At 41.4% G+C, this 22,077-nt stretch overlaps 1 protein-coding gene across 1 annotated transcript in view; it reads right to left on the reverse strand.

Moving 5' to 3' along the window:
- Positions 1-22,077, reverse strand: part of DNAH14 (dynein axonemal heavy chain 14) — a 340,790-nt gene that overhangs the window by 137,916 nt on the left and 180,797 nt on the right. The window contains 6 exon segments of the mRNA XM_040347836.1: positions 1,174-1,391; positions 4,165-4,267; positions 5,742-5,921; positions 7,095-7,214; positions 11,744-11,833; positions 20,458-20,629. Coding sequence (XP_040203770.1) covers positions 1,174-1,391; positions 4,165-4,267; positions 5,742-5,921; positions 7,095-7,214; positions 11,744-11,833; positions 20,458-20,629 — 883 coding nt within the window.

The following is a 22,077-nucleotide window of genomic DNA, read 5'->3' on the forward strand; positions in this document are numbered from 1 at the left end:
ACAAGTTGGGTATAAAGGAACACGAGTGGTGTGCACAATGTCCTGACCTAAACCCTATTGAACACCCTTGGAATGAATCAGAATGCTGGACCGCGAACCATATAGGCATATAGTACATATTACATAGTGCTAATTACAGGGGACACTTTGGATAGGCTTTAGCTTCATAATGGATAATAGCAGAAAGAGGTTAGTTTGAGTGGCTATCCCAAGAACACAGGGAAGCAAAAAATGTGCATTTGAGCTGGCCATACACTAGTAAAAATTAGCATGAATTGCCATCCGTGCTCGACCGCAGTGATGAAGAAATCTATAGGAGCAGGATAGTTTTTTTTTCTTGAACAAATGACTTTCAAACCATGTATGTGGGTTTTGTGCAGGAAAATCCATTCACTCTAAAAGTGAATGTTAAAAGCAAACTTTTGAATGACATTTATCACGTTATCAAATGTACTCTGGATTTTTGTACAAATGTTCATATTAATGTTTGTTAGAAAATCTACTAGTATATAGCCAGCTTTAAAATGAATATACAGTAAATTGTTTTAGGATACATATGTGCAAAGTTTCCAGCATTTGCATTTAATAGTATCCAGGCATGCTGGAGTCCTGAGCAGTTTTGGATCACTCACACAATACCATATGCAGCTTAACATGTCTATGACAACCATATTACCATGATTTCTAGGCAGGTGGTATGCAAGGATTTTTGTTATGGTGGGACACATACAACTAAAGATTGGGAAGCACTGTCTCAGGCCTCGTACACACGACCAAGGAACTCGACGGGCGAAACACATCGTTTTCCTCATCGAGTTCCTTGTTAGGCTGTCGAGGAACTCGACAAGGCAAGTTTCTCCATTTCCGTCGAGGAAAAAGAGAACATGCTCTCTTCTTGGCTCAACAAGCTCCTCGTCGAAAAATGTACACACGACCGGTTTCCTCGGCAAAAAAAATAACCCAGCAAGTTTCTTGCTGGTTTTTGCAGAGAAACTCGGTCGTGTGTACGAGGCCTCAGAGAGATTTATTGACCTACCGGTTTGTTAATGGATTGTGGAAGGAAACCAGAGCCCTCAGAGGAGACCCACAAAAAAAAAGAAAGCAGGACACATAGACTTAATGAGACAACAATGCCAAACACTAAGCTGCCTGTATACCACTACAGGCTCTTACCATATACACCATGGCACAGCGGCTCACTGTAGCAGGACTGGCCTGTGATAAGTTATCCACCTCGAATATCATTCTCATTCCTTGAGGAAGACGAATTCTTTCACTGTTGGCTAAGCAGAGAGTCCTTGTGTCATCCAGAACAGTATTTAGGTTTTCCACCCACACTGTGTCCACTGGGCCATCGAGAATTATCCAGTACCAATCTGGAGCTGCGTCTCCTGAACAGACAGCAAGAATGTGTCTGATTATTTTACACAATTTGGTGTTAGGTATATGCAAATGATAACTTAAAATGAAAAATATCCAAAATAAAATATTCTTACAATTGACTGCATAAGCGTTAGATTACTCCAAGAATTGGGGATATGGCACAACAGTTATAACCGGCTTTAACAGGGGGTATCTATACCCCTTAGGTGTATCGGGAACTATATTATGAGGGCTTAAGACTTAAAAAATAATAATTCAAAAACATTTGAAATAGGATTGTCTGCATTACAGAACCCGAAATCAAAGTGGAGATCTTGACCGGATGTGTCAGATGACATTCTAGTAACATTGGCAGCTCGATCCCACTTTTTAAATGTACTAAAAACAACAGCAGAAATGTCATTAGTTGTAGCTAGCTTTCATATTTGAGATTTGGATGTTGTTATATACATATATATAATAAAAAGCTCATGATTTTCTTTCAGTTGTTCCGTTTCTAGCTATCCATATGTAAAGTAACACTAAGCTCAGTGGCGGACCATCCATTAGGTGCGCCAGGGCACCGCCCTCTCTATCTACAGCTACCACCCCCTACATGAATAGATACTAGATAAATTCCTTCATAGTATTCATATCCATGGCCGCTGTGGCCACCCCCTATTAATGCATCAAGCCCCTTTCAGGATGCCGGGCACATGAATTACAGCGGCGGGGTGCTTTTTTTTTAAAGCACCTGATTAGAGCCAGAGGCTCTAATAGGCTTCAAAATAGGGTGGGGTCGGGTCGCAGAGCATTGCGCCAGGAGCCCAGACAGGTGTTACAACAGCAAATAAATATTTGCTATTGAAACACTGATCCTCAATCCGGCCAATCAGAAGCAGATCTGAGACCCGTTTTCCGACTGTCTGAAAAGAGAAGAGTCCCAATTGACCGCCAAGGAGGAGGGAGGAAACAGAACCCACCGTGATGCCCGTGGAGAGCAGGGGAAGCCACTGCCGAAGTCCACTATAGATGGGGTAAGTGCTCCAAAACCGACCGACCGTTGGTGGCACTGTTTGCCTCCGCCACCCCAAAAGAAAATTACCACCGGCCGCACACTGAATAAACTATTAACTGGAACTCCATAGGACTGATAATGGTGGTGATAGTTGGTGATTTGAACAATTTCAGAAAGAGGGTATGGGGCATAATTGGCAATCCATTGGGGGTTTGTCATCATAAAAAGGCTAAGAACCCCTGCTCTAAACTTCCCTTAGAACTGGGGGTATCAACAAATGAACAATGCACATTATCAATGCATTGAACATATATATATGAACTAGCACCATTCAAAACAAAGGTTAATCATTATTCCCATGCACTGTACCTGTACTGTGTGCAGGTGTGAATGGGTCCTTGGAACAATAGTTCTTGTTTTTTTTATTCCTATGTGGCCTGCTCACTTTTGTTCACAACAGCTAAAATTGGTTTCACACTAAAAACGGATGCGGCTGACAGAAGGGGCCCAATGCATCCCTGTTCTCTGTTTCAGGGACAAATCACCCCAGAATTTTTGCCTGAATTCGGATCTGAAACAGAGCTAAAGACGCACAGGACTCCTGTTCAATCCGCTCCGCAGCCACACTGGAGATGTGTGAACCGGCTCCATTGAGAGGCGGTCACAATCTCCTGTCATGCGAATTAGATGCAGAGAAACCCCTATCCAGTTCACACTAGTGTGATCCCAGCCTTAAGCCGCATACACACGACCATTTTTAATGTCCTCGAAAAAACAACGTTTTTCTCTACGTTATTCTTGTCAAGCCTGCCTTGCATACACATGATCGTGAAAAAAAAATGCTCGAGCAAAGCGCGGTGACGTACAACACGTATGACGGCACTGTAAAGGGGAAGTTCCATTCAGATGGCACCACCATTTGGGCTGCTTTTGCTGATTTTGTGTTAGTAAAAGTTTGGTGAGAGACGATTCGCGCTTTTCAGTCTTCGTGCTTTTCAGTCTGTTACAGCATGAGGAATGTGCTATCTCTATTACAAACGCTAGTTTTACCAGAACGAGTGCTCCCGTCTGATAACTTGCTTCTGAGCATGCGTGTTTTTTTCACCCTTGGTTAAAGCCTACACACGACCGTTTTTCACGACGTGAAAACGACAACGTGAAAAACGAGGAGAAAAATTAGAGCATTTTCTAAATTTTTAATGCCATTTTTTACGTTGAGAAAAATGCTCTGGAGCCTACACACGATCGTCTTAATGACCATTTTAAAAAATTCCTTTTTTCACGTCATGAAAAATGGTCGTGTGTACGCGCCATTAAGGTGCTTCTAAAATCAAGGGCTTGTTGCGTTTTTGAGCATTTATGTGCTTCAAACTGGCCCATAAAAATGAATGGTATATGCACAGTTTAATGCCGTTTCAGTGCACCCTGGAAAATCTCTATTTAGATTGTTTCTCCTTCTGTAAAAAAAGTAAATAATTTATAAAATGCACAAAAAGCATGCAATTATGAGAGTCAAAAGAATTCTTTTTGCATACAATATACAAAACAGACTTGGGGGGCACACCCTAAAAATGTGTTTACATGCAAGATGGTGCTGCTATAAGACTGCAAACAGAACAAAATAGATTATAGCGCACACATACAAAAATTTTAATTCTGCAAGGCTATTTAAAAACACCTGAATATATTCAAAAATATGGGGATTTGTGTGCGCTATAATCTATTTTGTTTAATTATTTTTGCATATACAAGAATGTGAAAAGGGTTCCTAAGATTACCCTTACCTATAGACTGCGGCGTTGCATTATCAGGATGATCTTCAGCTGTGTTCATATTCACAAATTTGGGCACCTCGTGTAAGTTTTTCTCCTTGTCTCCATCATTGTGCTATAAGGTAACAAGCATTAGAGACAATAACGTTTTATTTATTTCCTTTTCACAAATAATAATGCACACATGCAGAATTAATCACTATAATGACATAGGAGGAAAGGAAAGTGTCTGTCTACGGTCTCTGTTTTCTTTGTCCCAACTGAAGGGACATTGAAAAAAGAAGAGAAGAATGCAGACAGATTAACTTCTCTATTGGATTTCTTTTGTCCACTCACAGTAGGCTCAGTGAGAAATAAAAGCTTGTCTAAACCCAATAATAAAATTGCATTGCAGCTTACCAGACCTTGAATGTGGAGGATTCTTTTTATTTTTGTTTTGTTTATTTTTTCATTTATTTTCACCTGGTTCACCTGCCAGTAACATTTACTATCCTACATTAATTACCCTATGACAGAAAGTGTGTTGGGGCTACAAAAAATCCTCATTTCCATTACATAGGGGGAGGTATGATGTAGTTTAAAAAAAGAACTCAGAAAGCTGGAATCATTGTTTGAGGTTTCAGTTCACTGCACAGGACGTTACAAGGACACTGGATTTCTGGCAGGATTAATGGGTATTTTGCTTGCAGAAATGTACTTTGTACACCCTCTGTCCTGAGATGACAACACTGTTCCTTCATAGATACAGTGCATGAAGTGAGTGTTGTCAGAACGTGTGTTACTTGCAGAAAATACAAAGATATATATCATGTGCCGCGCTACTAATACTAATCAATAAATAAAACCTATGCTATAAAACAATACAGGTTCAGATGCATAACATAAAAATGTGACTTGCAATTTTTTTTTAAATATAGACAATATGAAAGTGCCCATGCTCCGTGAATCACACACAGCCCTTAATATTATAAATGATGATTAATGATAAAAATATATGAAATAATGATTAGCAAAAGTCCATAAAAGAAATGATGAATAAAGGTGTCTACATGCAGTGTACATTCTGCTGTTAACTACCATAGGTTTATTTTTTAAACCCTTATGGTGAGGGTACACCCGGTGGGGGACGAGAGCACACTGCATGAAGACACCTTTATTCATCATTTTTTTATGGACTGTTGCTAATCATTATTTATTATATTTGCATCATTAATCATCATTTATAATATTAAGGGCTGTGTGTGATTCACGGAGCATGGGCACTTTCATATTGTCTATATTTGAAAAAAAATTGCAAGTCACGTTTTTATGTTATGCATCTGAACCTGTATTGTTTTATAGCATAGGTTTTATTTATTGATTAGTATTAGTAGTGCGGCACATGATATATATCTTTGTTGTGTTCACATTGTGGGAAAGTGTGGGAAGTGCAGGCAGCTGATTTTTAGTTTTTTAGTTCAGTATATGGTATTTCTTTACTTTTGAACTGGCCCCCTGTTTAAAAAGTTTGAGGACCCCTGCTTTAGAGGGTTAGTAACTGGTCTTTATATATAGTGATGAGAATAAGAGGGTGACAGTATTATACATACATGATGGGGAGAATCAGCAGCATTAGCCCCTTCCTCTTTAGATGACTGCTGAGTAAAGGTGCGCACAGCATGAGCCAGGAGACCATCCGACCAGTCCATGGTATTGGGGTTGATTTCTCCGTAGAGTTCTCCAAGGGTCACACATTTGGGGTTGATGATGAAAGTGTCCACCTTTCCCTTCTTCACAATGTTTTTAAAGGTATAGAAAATAAATATACAGTTGTGTTAGTACACAGCAAATATACTTTAAAGTTGAACTTCAGGCAAACAGGTAAATGTTACCATTACCAGTAAATAAAATAAAATAAAATAAAATACAAGTCCCTAAATTTATCCTGTAGTTTGTAGACGCCATAACTTTTGTGAAAACCAATCAATATACATTTATTGGGATTTTTTTACCAAAAATATGTAGCAGAATACATATTGGCCTAAATTGATGAAGAAATTAGTTTTTCTTTAAAAAATTTGGATATGTATTATAGCAGAAAGTAGAAAATATTGTTTTTTTTTCAAAATTGACGGACTCTATTTGTGGGGAAAAAAGGACATATAATTTAATTGAGTACAGCGTCGCACAACTGCGCAATTGTCAGCTAAAGCGACACAGTGCCGTATCACAAAAAATGGCCTGGTCGGAAAGTGGGTAAAACCCTCTGGGGCTGAAGTGGGTAAACAAACATCCCCAACTATTACAGTATGGTGCTTCATCCAGTAGGTTTAATAAGTGGATGCTGCATAAAAAAATTATGAGACAAAAGAGTCCAGGTGTGGCAATGCAATAAAGCTCTCCAAAGGCAAAATACTGTATGTTGCATTTAGAGCCGGTTCACACTGGGGCGACTTGGGATCCGACTTGAAGTCGCCTCAAGTCGTCCCAAGTCGCGCTGTCGAGAAAAACAATGCAAGTGAATGGGAGCGGTGTTAATACACACGACTCGAGTCGCTCCGACTTCAAAAGAAGTTCCTGTACTACTTCAATCCGACTTGTAGGCGATTTGTACCCATTGATTTCAATGAAAGTCGCCTCCAAGTCTGATCCAAGTCTGATCACTGTCTTAACTGAAGCGACTTTCCAGGAAGATAACATATATTTCTCAGGCAAACCTCTCCCTCCCCCTCCCTCCCCTAGAGCTGATTGTTGTTTGATTGGCCAATGGAAAGTCTCCTGTCCTGGAGACGACTTCAAGTCGTGTTGTAAATCGCCCCAGATCGCCCTGTGGTTCATGCTCAAGTCGCGTTGGAGTTGCCTCTGAAAGTCGCGCTGGAAGTCGTGTCTCCCCAGTGTGAACCGGCTCTTACACTCTACATGATAAAATAATTTGTTGAACAAGAAAAATACAAAAAAATTACTGCTAGAGTGGGTTCTTCTTTTGAACTTGATGGTAAATGAACCAATGCTTTTTCCAAAATTCTTCGTACAGTTGTCTTTCCTCCCCCGCTGGGACCGACCAGCATCACGCCATGACGAGCCTGAAAAGAAAAAAAAATGCACACTGCAATTAATGATTCTAAACCTAAACTATTTTTAGCTTAATGCATTCCCTACATTAAGGTAAAAAACAAAACCCCCCCCCCTACCTGTCCTAGCCCTTTCCTGAGTCCTCTATTAATTCAGTGCTGTGCCCAGCTGCAGCTCTTCTCTCCCTTCTTCTTGCTCTCATAGACTATACTGGGAGCAGTGCGAGCCAAAAAGCTCCTACTGAGGTCAGTCAAATCCTGTGAGGAGGGAGCAGTGGGGTGTGGCCGAGCCGTGTTGTTTGTTTTTATGGACACACAAAGCTCCGCTCGGGAATGCCTCTGCACAGGTGATTCAATAAGACATACCAGTAGCTTGCTGGAGTGAGGAGGAGTGGACAGCGCTGGTGGGGGACCACCAAACAAAAACAAAAAAAAAAAGTAAGGGACTGCTTTGTGCAATATCATTGCACAGAGCAGGTAAGTATAACTTATTTTAAGGAAAAAAAATACTTTTCAACCACTTTACCTTTCTATATGCCTATATTCCTATTTGTTGTATAGCAGTGGTGGCGAACCTTGGCACCCCAGATGTTTTGGAACTACATTTCCCATGATGCTCATCTACACTGCAGAGTGCATTAGCATCATGGCAAATGTAGTTTCAAAACATCGGGTGCCAAGGTTCGCCATCACTGTTATATAGTGTTAAAGCCTAAGTGACATTTCTACTTTATCAATGGGTAATTCCGCTCCAATGCTGAATTTAGCTGAACAGGACATGCCCCACTAGTGAGCTCCCACCCCAAACACACACCATGGTCTTTTGCCCATATCACATACTCCCAAGTTTGTCCATAGCACACACACACCTATCTTCCTAGTATCCATGTTAGAAGTGAGATGGCCCCTTCGGAATATAGATAATTAGCTAGCCTTCACACAAGCATTATATGTACATTGTGAGGTGCTGGTTGGCAGGATTGTGGACAGTATACAGTATGCATCACGTAGGTTTCTCAGTAATACATAGTGAAGGGCTCCAGGATTTGTATCTGATATAGAGAAAACAAACCTGTTATTTTTTTTTAGATCTTATTAAAAGAGAAGTAAAGTATTATTTTTTTCCTTACCTAGGTGGATGCAGCATCGGTCCGATGCCGCATCTGTCCCCTGGCGCCTCTACACTGAGAAACTTGCGATCGAACACTGCCGATCACTCGGTTCTAGAGGGCTCCCCGAGCAGAGAGCTGCTGACTGTCAATAAGCAGCTTTCCGCTCTGCCTCCTCCTCGCTCACTGGAGCGCTTAGCTTTGGAGGGGTGGCGAGCGGCAAGCTCAGTCTCTCAGTGGCTAGCTGAGACGGTGTCAGTCCAGGCACCCGGCGGATCCAGACTCCAATTGTCGGGATGATGCGGTGCCTGGACTGATTTCTGTGACGTCAGAAGAGAGCAGACTTCAGCCTGCTCTCTGCTGAAAACAGGTCACAGGAGTGCAAAACGAATTGCACTCCTGTGATCCATAGGAGAAGTCCAGCCAAAGGAGCTTTGGCTGGACTTCTCCTTTAAGTTCAGTTCTGGGTCTTGACGTCTGTAGGCTTGGTAAAGCTGGGCTCTGGAGCACATGGAATTTATATAACTGGGTCCTGGAGCTTGTAGACTTTGTAGAGCTTTGTACATGGGATAAACCATATATCTCATGATCCACGTTTTACCTATTAGCCAGGCGTTACTAGTTGCACAGGCCTTAATATTTGTAGGTTTCTAGCTCTCAGCGCTGGTGGGTAAAAAGGGTGACTACTGACAGAATGCTAAAAATTTACATTGCTGGTTCTTTTGGGGAACCCATTAGATAGCACCTGTTAGTCAGGAACTGATATAATGGTTCGGATGAGTAGATGTTTTGTTTTATATACTATGGACTTGCTCTACAAAGCTCACTTGCATTTACAGCAATACAGACCCGCTTGGACTGCTCCTGGGTGCCACTGTGTTATGCAAGGTTTACTTCCGCCACAACCAGTTGAGCCTAGCACCTTCAAAACATTTAACCCTCAGTACCAAGCCTACATGGTATATGCATTTACCCCTTCCGGGATATGTACCTTACCACTCGACCTACAGTTCCCGGCATATGTGTGCTGAACCACTCAACTGCTAGTCCCAGCATATGTGCATTCAAACTTCATTTGCGAGTCCTTAGCGCATTAGCTTTAACCCGTCAGAGGCTAGCCTCAAGTGTATGTAGATTAACTCCTTAGTGACGTAAACCTACAGTAGTACATCCCAAGCATAAGTGTCTTAACCCATCAGTTACCACCACCCAGCAGTGGTCAGTATCTCTGTTTCCAATCCCCAACATATATGTGATAGGCTAAGTTCACAGCAGGCATTTGACAGGCGTTAAAAGCCCCCCCTCAAACGCCCATGCAAATGATACAGTGGAAGGCATATAGGCCCAGATTCACAAAAGAGATACGACGGCGTATCTCCTGATACGCCGTCGTATCTCTGTTTTAGGGTCTTCCTAACTATGCGACTGATTCATAGAATCAGTTACGCATGGTTAGCCCTAAGATCCGACAGGTGTAATTGAATTACACTGTCGGATCTTAGGATGCAATACCTCGGCCGCCGCTGGGGGGAGTTTGCGTCGTAAACCAGCATCGGGTATGCAAATTAGTAGTTACGGCGATCCACAACGGTTTTTCGCATTCGCTACGTCACTGCTAGTCTAGTTTCCCGTTGCAAAGTTAGTCGTCGTTTTAGCTGCTCTAACTTTACACAGCCCACGTATGTGCTGTATAAAGTATGGCCGTCGTTCCCGCGTCAAAATGTAAACATTTTTTGTTCTTGCGTAAGACGTCCGAGAATACGAAAGTACGATACGCACGTCGCCGTTCGAAAAAATGATGTCACTTCGCGCAAAGCACGGCGGGAATTTCAAAACGGAGCATGCGCAGTAGGTCCGGCGCGGGAGCGCCTAATTTAAATGGCACACGCCCCTTTGAATTACGCGGGCTTACGCCGGAGGCTGCCGGCGTAAGTTTTCATGCAAGTGCTTGGTGAATCAGGCACTTGCGATGAAAACTTGCGGTGGTGTAACGTATCTACGATACGTTACGCCGCTGCAGTTCTATGTGAATCTGGGCCATAGTGCTGTTCACACTATTAAAACATGAAACATTAGCATTGCATTGCTTGAAAATTTAAGCCTTTCAACACCTCCCATTCAAGTCTATGGTAACGCTACACACACGCTCTGGCAGGCAGTTGCAGTGTGGTTGCGTTGTGTTAAGATTTGTTTATTTCCTGTAATAGAATAGGCATTTGTGGAGCGGATATAATGTGCCTCAGCGCTCATCAAACGCTTCAAAATTGCCCATAGGGCATTTGGGGAGCATTTTTAACTCATCATTAATGCTTGTGAAACGCCAGTCTAACATCCACACTAATGCTACGGGAGCTTTTTTTAAGCGTTAGAAACGTAGTCAAGTGTGAACAAGCTCTTAATCCCTCAGTGGCTAGTTACCAGGAAATGTGCAATAAACCCACAGTGGCCAGCTCCCAATTTATATTGTCATTCAGGCGAGGTTCACGCTAGGGCGAATTGGATGCGGTTTTCCTATATCCAATTCTCATCACAGGAGAGTGTGCCCAGCTCTCAATGGAGCTGGTTCTCTCATCCCCGGGGTGGCCGCAGAATGGTTTGCACAGTGGTCCTGTGTGTCTTTGGCTCTGTTTCAGGTCCGAATACAGGCAAAATTTGGACCTGATTCGTCCCTGAAATGGAGAACAGGGATGCACTGGACCCCTGCTTTGAGCCGCATCTGTATTAAGTGCGAACCCAGCATCAGCAAGTGCTCAGCAGATGTGACTCCTCACACATTAACTAGTAATATAAAATACATTTTAAAAAATCCAACAGTGATGGTGGGATCCCCTCATAATGGGCATAGTAGGTGTGTAGACCTGAGCAACTCAGCACAGCGATCTGACCATAAGAATGCCATAGTTATACTGCATACACATGGTCGGAATTTCCGAAAAGAAAAGTTCGATGTGAGCTTTTGGTCAGAAATTCCGACCGTGTGTAGGCTCCATCAGACTTTTTGTGTAGGAATTTCCGACAACAAAAATTTGAGAGCTGGTTCTCAATTTTTCCGACAAGAAAAGTTCTTGTGGGAAATTCCAATTGTCGGACGCACAAAAAAACACGCATGCTCGGAATCAATTTGACGCATGCTCGGAAGCATTGAACTTAATTTATCTTGGCTCGTCGTAGTGTTGTATGTCACCGCAATCTTGACGATTGGAATTTTGTGTGACCTTGTGTATGAGCCACATTGCGTCGGAAAAAAAAATCCACGGTTTTCTTGTCGGAATTTCTGATCGTGTGTACGTGGCATTAGAGTAGAAACAGACAGCCGATTTCTAATAATAATGGAAATATCACTTTTGGGTAAACTGTTTTGTTGCGTTGCACTGAACTACATTTTATTATATTACATTATTATACAAATATCTACCAAGCTAATGCACTCACCAGAATCTGATTATAGAACTGAATGACCTTCTCTGTCTGGCTCTCCCAGGGCTGAAGGCCTAATTCATTTGTTGCCAAAGATATAGCTTTCTATAACAAAACAAAAAAAACACAGACATAGTGCTTCATGCTGCAGAAAATACACAGACAAATATTTTTAATAAATGCTTAGCCCATTGTGCCAGGTTCAGCGAACGTCTGTTAATGAGGCAGGGGAACCAATTAGAGAGAAAATGGCAAAACTGCTTAAACAATCAGACACAAATAACTGCTGTAAAATCAGGTTTTAAATGCGCTGAGTCCCTCGCAGGTGGAATAAATAAAACAGATGCATGAGTAAGATAAATGACAAAATTAAGACTAAAAATACCAAAAAGAATTTGCTTTGTAAATATTGTTCTTAAAGGGATACGTCCTTGTAGTGATGAAGAATCATCAGCCACCTGTGCTCTAAAAATCAGAATATCTGCTGCAACGTCCACTGAAGTAGAAAGTATTACCGTATTTTTCGCCATATAAGACGCTCCGGCATATAAGACGCACCCAATTTTAAAGGAGGAAAATCTAGAAAAAAAGATTCTGAACCAAATACTGTAGTAAAATATTTGCCCCCCACTCGTCATCACCATCACACTACCCCCACATTAGTAATAGCCAGTAACATTGCCCCACATTAGTAATAGCCAGTAACATTGTACCCACATTAGTAATAGCCAGTAACATTGCCCCCACATTAGTAATAATAGCCAGTAACATTGCCCCCACATTAGTAATAGCAGCCAGTAACATTGCCCCCACATTAGTAATAGCAGCCAGTAACATTGCCCCCACATTAGTAATAGCAGCCAGTAACATTGCCCCCACATAGTAATAACAGCCAATAACATTGCCCCCACATTAGTAATAGCAGCCAGTAACATTGCCCCCACATTAGTAATAGCAGCCAGTAACATTGCCCCCACATAGTAATAACAGCCAATAACATTGCCCCCACATTAGTAATAGCAGCCAGTAACATTGCCCCCACATTAGTAATAGCAGCCAGTAACATTGCCCCCACATAGTAATAAGAGCCAGTAACATTGCCCCCACATTAGTAATAGCAGCCAGTAACATTGCCCCCACATAGTAATTATAGCCAGTAACATTGCCCCACAACTCACTGTTGTTGCAGATGCATGGCAAGATAGCGGCGCGCGCTCTGCTAGGAATAAACAGATCCACGAGCAGAGCAGTGATGACGTCAGCGCGCCGGGTGTACTAAGATAGCCGACCGCTCCGGAGCTAGGCCAAAGCCGCGGTCTTTCCTAAGGCCGCGGCGGCGGTGCATTCTGCGGAACGCGGATCGGTCAGGCGAAACCGTGTATTCGCCGTATAAGACGCACCAACTTCCCCCCCAGTTTTGGGGAAGAAAAAGTGCGTCTTATACGGCGAAAAATACGGTATATATTTTTCTTTGCCGGCAAGTTTTTGGGACTTTTTGTATCACTTTAAATAGCCTTTGTGACTGTACCCATTCAGGACCAAGTGACAGGGTCTCTTTAAAGTTTACCCCAATCCACTTTCACTTACGGTACCTTTGCTTGACTCTGTTCCTTCCTAAGCTCCATGTCAGAGGGCAATAGAGCACATGCAAGTTTGATTATACCCCTCATCTGTTAATGAAAGGAATTTGGCCTTTTAATAAGCTACTCAGGCCATCATGGTTGTAGACCAGGGGGCAGATTCACAAAAGGATTACGCCGGCGTATCTACTGACGCATCTGGGATCGATCCGACAGGTGTACGTCTTCGTACGCCGTTGGATCTAAGATGCAATTTTTCGGCGGCCGCTAAGTGGCGTTCCCGTCGTAATCCGCGTCGAGTATGCAAATGAGCTATTTACGGCAGTCCACGAACGTAAGCCGGCCCGTCCCTTTTTTTTTTCGTCGTTTGTGTTCGGCTTTTTCCGGCGTATAGTTAAAGCTGCTATACTGAGGTGTACTCAATGTTAAGTATGGCCGTCCTTCCCGCGTACAATTTTAAATGTTTTACGTCGTTTGCGTAAGTCGTTTGCGAATAGGAATTTGCGTAGAATGACGTCACCGTCGTACGCATTGGCGGGTTCCGGTTTAATTTCGAGCATGCGCACTGGGATACCCCCAGGGACGGCGCATGCGCAGTTAAAAAAAAACGTTGTTTACGACGGGTCACAATGTATTTGCATAGAACACGCCCCCATCACTCCCATATGAAATTGCGCCCCCTTACGCCGCAATAGATACACTACGCCGCCGTAACTTACCGCGCAGATTCTTTGAGGATTCACAAGAAGAAAAAGTAAGTTACCGCGGCGTAGTGTATCTTAGATACGCTACGCCTGCCTAAAGATAGGAAGATCTTTGTGGATCTGCCCCCAGGTGTTCTTCCATAATCCAAAGCATTGGAAATTTTGCAGCAGTTGCAACAGATCAACAAAAAAGAGGAAAGGGGGCCTTTATGCCTCGTACACACAATTGGAATTTTCGATGAAAAAAGTCAGACGGTATAATTTAGAGTTTGGACTATTTACCTAATAGATTCCTTTATTAATATGACCCATTTTTTTAGGGTCAGTTCAGGTATTTCAGAAACAACGCACAGGAGATGTATGCTCCTTTTCTTGTATGTCACGATAACTATATTTATCTTCTTGGGACTTTAGCTTTCTCATATTTTATTTATTTATCTTTCCTCTCACGTGCCCCCTCCCATCCACAGTTTGAACCCATTAGGGGTGGATGGGTGGTCCGGAGGCTCGCTAAGCCTGATATAAGGTTTAGTCCTTTTTTTTATTATTTTCTTTAGTCCCTTATACCTGACATTTGCATTTTTTCAGTATTTATCTGATAAATATGAACATGCATTTGAGCACCAAACTCTACCGATATTTCAGTCATTATTGTTATGATCTTTATCCCATATTTGCATTCTTTATACTGCATTTGTAACTTGTTTTCTTATGCAAAACTCAATAAAAATATTAAACAAGAAAAAAGTCAGACGGAATTTTTTCATCGAATATTCCGACCGTGTGTGTGCCCCATCTGAGTTTTTCCTTCGGAAATTCCGACGGACTTAGAAAGAGAACATGTTCTCTTTTTTTCAGACGGAAAAAAATCGGAAATTCCGTTCGTCTGTATGGAACTCCAATGGAGAAAAAAACACGCATGCTCAGAGTCGACACATGCTCGGAAGCATTGAACTTCATTTTTCTCGGGTTGTCGTAGTGTTGTACGTCACTGCGTTCTTGACGGTCGGAATTTGGTGTGACAGTGTATATGCAAGACAGCTTGAATGGAATTCAGTCTGAAAAATTTGTCGGAGTTTATCCAGACGGAAATTCCGATCGGCATTCGACTCTCTCACTATTACCAAAATAGGCAAAATTACATAATCTTTTGGGCTAATTCAACTGAACTCAACTTTTGGGGATAGACCTATACTTGGACTGGGCCTCCTTATACCTAGCTAAGAATGTAAACTGTACCAAATAGAACAGGTCTTATGATACCCTTTCCCCTTGTTGCTAAGGGACAAAGTAAGGTCTTCCATTTTAATTATCTCATTATCTCATTAACTGCCGCAACCAATTGCCCCACTGAGTTATATCCTTCCATTTGGCTTGTAAACAGGCTCTGGCTACATTTAGTAAATTAATCAACAGGGAGCAGCTGTAGTTCCTTTTGAAAAATGGACTGAGATGAAGGAGGCAGGCTGTCAGGTTATCCGCTAGGAACAATCCAGTGAGTTCTTGAATCAGTTCACATACTGCCAGAAGGCCTGAACCCATGGATCGGACCAATAGACATGCAAGTTGATGCCCTCGGATTCTCCACATCTGCAACAGTTAGGATCGGCCGCAGGGAGTATCCGATGCAGCCTTGCAGGGACCTTTTTAACACATTAAAGTGTTACTAAACCCAGAAACTTGCATTCACTATATCTGGTCTTCACAGTACACAGAACATGGACATGCAATAGTTTTAGTAAGTAAATATAAACTGCTAAATGGAATCGGTATGAGTCTCGTGCCACGAAAATATAGTATGTTACCACAATATCAAAATATGTGAATAATTATATTTGAAAATTAAAGGGTCACTAAAGGAAAACACATTTTTTTGCTGAAATTACTGTTTACAGGGTATAGAGACATAAAAGTTAACTGATTCCTTTTAAAAATGATTAAAAATAGATTAAATTCAATCATATAATGTGCCTCTAGTTTCACTTTCGTTTTTAAACTGGTTTCATGTTTCTGTGAAGTAAAGAGACCCACAGAACAAAAACAAACAAATCCAGGGCAGTGTTTTGTTTTTAAAATTAATCTGATTGGTTCTGAGGAGTTTTAGACACACAGCTTGGACCACAGTGAAAAGCTGCCATGAGATTTTTCATAAGGAGCCAGACAAGCAGGAAGTGTGGAGATCACAGCAGAATTACAGCAACTTCAAAGCAAAAACGAACAATGAGGACATGAAACCAGTACTGCAGTAAGGTAAAGGAAGCTATTTAGCTAAAAAAAAAAATTCCTTTAGCAATCCTTTAATTGTGTAAAAAATTATTAAATTAATAACATATGTTGGAAGCAGCCTCCCTAAAATCAGTGGCCTGAACAGTATTTTGAAATTAGTAGGGTAGGGGGCGCTACGTGCTAATATTTAGTAAGTTGTACCCTAATAACATATTATTACAAAAATACAGAAAAGTCCATGCATAATAAAGTGCAAATGTGCAAAAAAAGTCCCAGAATAATATATTCAATAAATTCCAAATGTAAACACTGGGTATGTGCAATAAACGTTGCTTGATGTGAAGACGATCAGTGCTTATAGAAGACCTTCACCATATAGTAAACATTGCACCTGACGTGATCAGAAATAAGATGGCTCCTTACCAGCATTTGTTGACTCTTTAATTAAAAATAAGTCAAATGCGCTTGTGTAGGAAACTAGTAGATGACATTAGACATGGACTGATAGGCCGTTTATCTGTGCATGATGTTATCTATATATTTTATATTCTATGTTTTAAAATATTTTTTGCCAATTGTGATCCAATGTTCAATCGTATGTGGGTTGCATAGCGCCTATTGTTGTGATAATTCACATACTTCCGGCGCTTGATAACAGGACTGAGGCTGCGATTCGTCTCCCTACCCATCACTCAATTTGGTTACTGGGTATTTAAATCCATAATCGACGTGACAGGTTACGCTTCCTGATGACGTAATCCAAACGAAACGTACGTTGAGGCGCATACCAGTCACGCACACCAACGTAACTTCCGGGTCTGCTGGTTGTCGGCAGTGAAACGCACGCTACCTTGCTGCAGCACACTACAACGGAGACCCTCTCTCAATACTGACCCACGCTTTCAGCCTCAGTGCCGGGATCGAGGCACCAGATTCAGTAAGGAGCCATTTGGCTATTTTCTATGTTTTTAAAAGTTTTAATAAACAGTATCACACTATTATGGTTTCTCATTCCGGTGTATATACCTCCAAATCTGACTGCATTACTGGAACCCTGGCTTTTTGGATAGAGTTTCCTACACAAGCGCATTTTACTTCTTTTTAATTAAAGAGTCAACAAATGCTGGTAAGGAGCCATCTTATATCTGATCACGTCTGGTGCAATGTTTACTATATGGTGAAGGTCTTCTACAAGCACTGATCCTCTTCACATCAAGCAACGTTTATTGCACATACCCAGTGTTTACATTTGGAATTTATTGAATATTGAAAAATCTATTTTTTTGCACATTTGCACTTTATTATGCATGGACTTTTCTGTATTTTTGTAATAATATGTCATTAGGGTACAACTTACTAAATATTAGCACGTAGCGCCCCCTACCCTACCAATTTCATAAACTGCTAAATACCCTTTCTCCTCAGCAGTATATAGCAGTCTTGAGACTTCTATCAGTGTCTGGTTAAAGCTTGTAGGAGAAGTTTTCATTCTGCTCTGACTGTAGGACCCCTGACCCTCTGTCTGGACAGTGCTGATTTGCCCTGACTGTGCTGATCACATGCACTCTCCCAAGAAAAAAAAAACAACTCTCTAGCAATACACATCAAACTGAGCATGTGCAGCTTGTCCCCTAGCCTCTGTCTTATTAGGAGATTAATTGGGGACTGTGTTAAAAGGGGAGGAACAGAGAAGACAGGATCAAACTGCCTTCTTACACAATGCAGAGGATTAACCAGTGGCGGCTGGTGTTTTTTTTTTTTTTTTGGTGGGGGGGATGCAGCACTTAACCACAAACCCCCCGCCAGCTCGCCGGCCTGCCTGCCATCTGCTGGTCAGTCCGGCACTTACCCAACTAGGTGGCGATCGTGGCGGCTTCCGTGCATCTCCTCCTCACAGGCGTTCAATAGGATCGCCTGTCCTTTCAGCCAATCGGGTGACCAGTTTCAGACTCGCTTCCTGATTGGCCGTGAGGAGGATCAGTGTTAGAATAGCGAATATTCATTTGCTATTCTTACACACTTGGGTGGGCTGTGAGCACACTCTCTGTGCCTGAACCCACCCTATTTTGAAGCCTATTATAGCCTCTGGCTCTAATCAATGCTTAAAAAAAAAATTGAGCCATGGATAGGGGAGGCGGCGCCGTGTGCCCTCAATGGACGGGGTGTCACTGGGATTAACTCCCTTAGGTTCCACAGTGAGTATAAGAAGCATGCTTTACTGCATATACAGACTGATTTTACTGTTGTGGGTTTAGTAACACTTTAACTTCATGTTTTAAATGGAGCTAGTGCAAATATTGAACTTATTTTGTTATCAGCCTCTCGCAATCTCCAGCGCAGCCACACTCTGACTGGGAGGGAGGGTATGCAATCTGAACCAGTCAAGCACTATTGCATGCACATGGGCTGATTAGCTCTGACTCAACAGGTTGTGTCAAACCTCTGCAGAGAAACCACTGCTATTACACAGAGCAAGAGGACAGGCTTTATTACTCAGCTTGTGGCAGCTTTCTAAAGAAAACTGTGCCTGTAATATATGTCACTAATTCTTGAGTCCCAAGTATTTGCTCTAACACAGCACTAGGACAGCGGCTATTTGTCCTAGCACTGTTTTAAGACAATACTGGGAATTAGTAGCTCTGGCAGGTTCCGGATGATGTTCAGGCTGAAACCATTGGCTGTCAGCTCCTAGATCACTGCACAGAGTGTTTATAGCAGATCCATGTAAACTTTAGTAGGTCAGCTATGTTGCTTTCACAAAGTGAAATATTTTCAGCAAAAATTTTGGGAAGATTAGCTTTCTTTCAGGCAGTAAAAATAATTGGTGCCTCATTGTCAACAGATAGGCAATATTTCTTCTCTGTAGGAATGTAGTTACTTTGTGGCACTTCCTCTTAGTATGGAGACTGGGACAGAGCTGTTTCAGCTCTGTCCAGCATCTCCCTGCTGCAATAGATCCCTGCTATACTGATCTATTGCTGGCTGATTGCAGCCAGCAATACATGACTGTTAGTGATTTGTTGATGCAAAGTTGCATAGGAGGGATCTATATTATTTTCCAGGCCCCAACAATGACGTTGGATGACATTTGCATTTAATGCACAAGTGCAAAATGCTAACAAAGTTTGTCCTTGCCAAACCAACTTGGTCTTATCTTAATGTTATCCTACCAAGTTACACAAAAATATATTTTTCCCCATGTGCGTCGCAAGATAGCGTCAATGGAGGAATACAGCTTACCTAAAGTAAAACACATAGGATTGTTTTGAGCTTCACTCTTTTGTTATGTCACATAAAAATCTTGCTTATGTGATATAAATTTAAGACTTTGTAACTTATATGTTTGGCTTAGTACCTTGAGGTGACTAATTTGTGTACATTTTGTGTTTGGGGGGGGGAAAGTACAGGAAAATGCTATTTTGCTCATTTTTATTGTTTCATTTAAATAAAAAGTATATGTTTACAAATCCCCTACCAAAATTAAAGCCCTATCTGCTCCCCTCCCCAAAAACAGAAACTAAACATCTCCAGAAACGAATAAAACATTCTGAGATCTGAAGAAGACTAAGGGGGAAAGGGTCTGGAGATTCAAGCGGTTAAACTGAAAATGTAGTTACATTTTTTTTAAAGAAAAAACTCTCCCCTGGGTGATCAATGTATATTGCACAGATTTTAATAAGTTTTGTTACAGATTAGATATTGTTGCACTAAAGTAAAAACTGTTTGTCCAACTATGTTTCCTGGATACTGGTTCTGAATGGGAGCGACTAATTAATTTTAATCAGCTAGTGCACTTGGAGTGCTTTGATGAGAAAAGCCACAGTGTCTGTTTACCTTTAGATGAGATTAAGCCTTTGGGAGTATCTCACCAAAAATTGTATTTTTGTTGCAGAGGATGCCTTATACCTGATTTGTATTTTATTGCAGAGTTCTTTGCATGAGCAGGAACTGTACAAAACACCTCCAAGAGCCAAACTGCACTGACTTTTTAGAGGATTACAGTGGCTACAGTTTGAAAAAGGGCAATTTTTTATAACATTAAATTACAATAGGGCTTGTATAGCAATGGTATATGCAATATTTTTTTTTTTTACCCACTATATTTTGTTTTCACTAAAGTAGAGTTAATCTTTACCAAATAACTTTTACCATTTATGTGCAGTTGTGTATGGCAGCAGCAATAGAAACGGTTTTAATATTCAGAAATTCTAATTACTACCTCTAATCTCTTGGTATTTGCTTTTTCAAAAACGACACCCGGAAACAGGTCAGCCATGATGCTTTCAAAGAGTGGAACGTCTTCAGCCAAAAATTTGGGCAGATTAGCTTCCTTTAGCGCAGTAATAACAATTAAGGCCTCATCATCAGCAGATAGGTGAGATTTCTTCTCTCTGGTTGTGATGGAAAAGAATGATTTCAGTTAACTGTTCTCCTGCAGGGTGCACATGGGCTTTCCTCAGCCCTGCAAATACATTGCTTATATATTGGTGGAAACAAAGCAATTTTTCAACAGTCATTGCATTTTGCAATTTATGTGTCATTTCACATTTCTACATCTTTGATTTCCTGTATTGCCTATACTGTCTTAAACAAATTTAACGGGTCCCTCTCTAGTGCAAATCCCTTAATTTTTTACTGGTGTAACTATAGACATAGCAGACCACAAGACTGTCTACACAGTGAAAAAAGAAGAATACTGTATGTGCTACTTTAGTAATGGAAGTAATGACAATTTATGGCCTAACCAATAAGTCAACAGCAGAATTGTAATATCTGTTCTGATCTATGAAGGGCGTATGGACGCAGGAGCTCAATCGATTAGATGCAGAGGTTCACAAATTAATCATTAGGAGTGCATATTCTCTTGACAGTGGTTGATATAAATCCATTAGGATATAAAGCTTTGGCAGCTGGAGGTGCACATTTCTGCTTTCATTATTTCTGCTATGGCCAAAAGTCAGACATTTTGAACTGGAAAAGCTGTGGCATTTCCTTTTAACTCTGGTTTACATTGGTGTGATTTGACATGTCAAATCGCATGTCAAATCAGCGGCATTTGCCGGCAATGACACCATCCTAATCGGTGCGACGCCACATCTGCGGCGCTGCACAGATTTAAAAAAGTAGTTTCTGTACTACTTTTTGCGATATCAGGATGCGATTTACATTGACATCTATTCATAAACCTGCACAGATGTCTCTGTTATCGCGGCCGAAATCAGGACTGCCAGCAGGAGTGAAATCGTGCGAGTTCAGCTGAACTCGCACAGCTTCATTCCCGCAGCCCAGTGTGAACCTGGGCTTAGTGTCAGAAACCTGTCTGCTCAGTTCTGTTGCACACATATTCCTACTGGTCAAGAAGGCATCATAGTGATGAGCCAATCGGAAAGTGAAGACAGAGTAGCCTTAAAGTTTCTCTGTTCCCACATTTTTATTGGTCCATCACTATGGCTGGCCATACATTATACAATTTTCTTGTACAATTTTTCTTTAGCTTTACCAAAACCATATAATATGGAGGTCAAACCTAAACACTTTCAATTTGCATGCAATCAGACAGGTCCTTGCACTACATAGTTTGAAGGCAACGCTGAAGGAAATCGAGCAAGAAAATTGTATAATGTACAATATGGTTGGCCTATGATGGGTTGCCTCCTTGACCAATACAAATGTGTGTGAGGTAGAGGAGAGCAAACATGCTCCAACACTAAAAGGAAATGCTAGAGATTTTCCAGTTCTAAACTTAAGCTTTTAAGCAGGTGGAAAAAAACCAATTTAAATACAGTTTCTCCGGTGGTCAGTCTACAAATATTTTTATTTTAGTGTATCTAAAGTCAAA

Source organism: Rana temporaria, chromosome 4 (assembly GCF_905171775.1).
Source record: "Rana temporaria chromosome 4, aRanTem1.1, whole genome shotgun sequence".
Classification (NCBI taxonomy): Eukaryota; Metazoa; Chordata; class Amphibia; order Anura; family Ranidae; genus Rana; species Rana temporaria.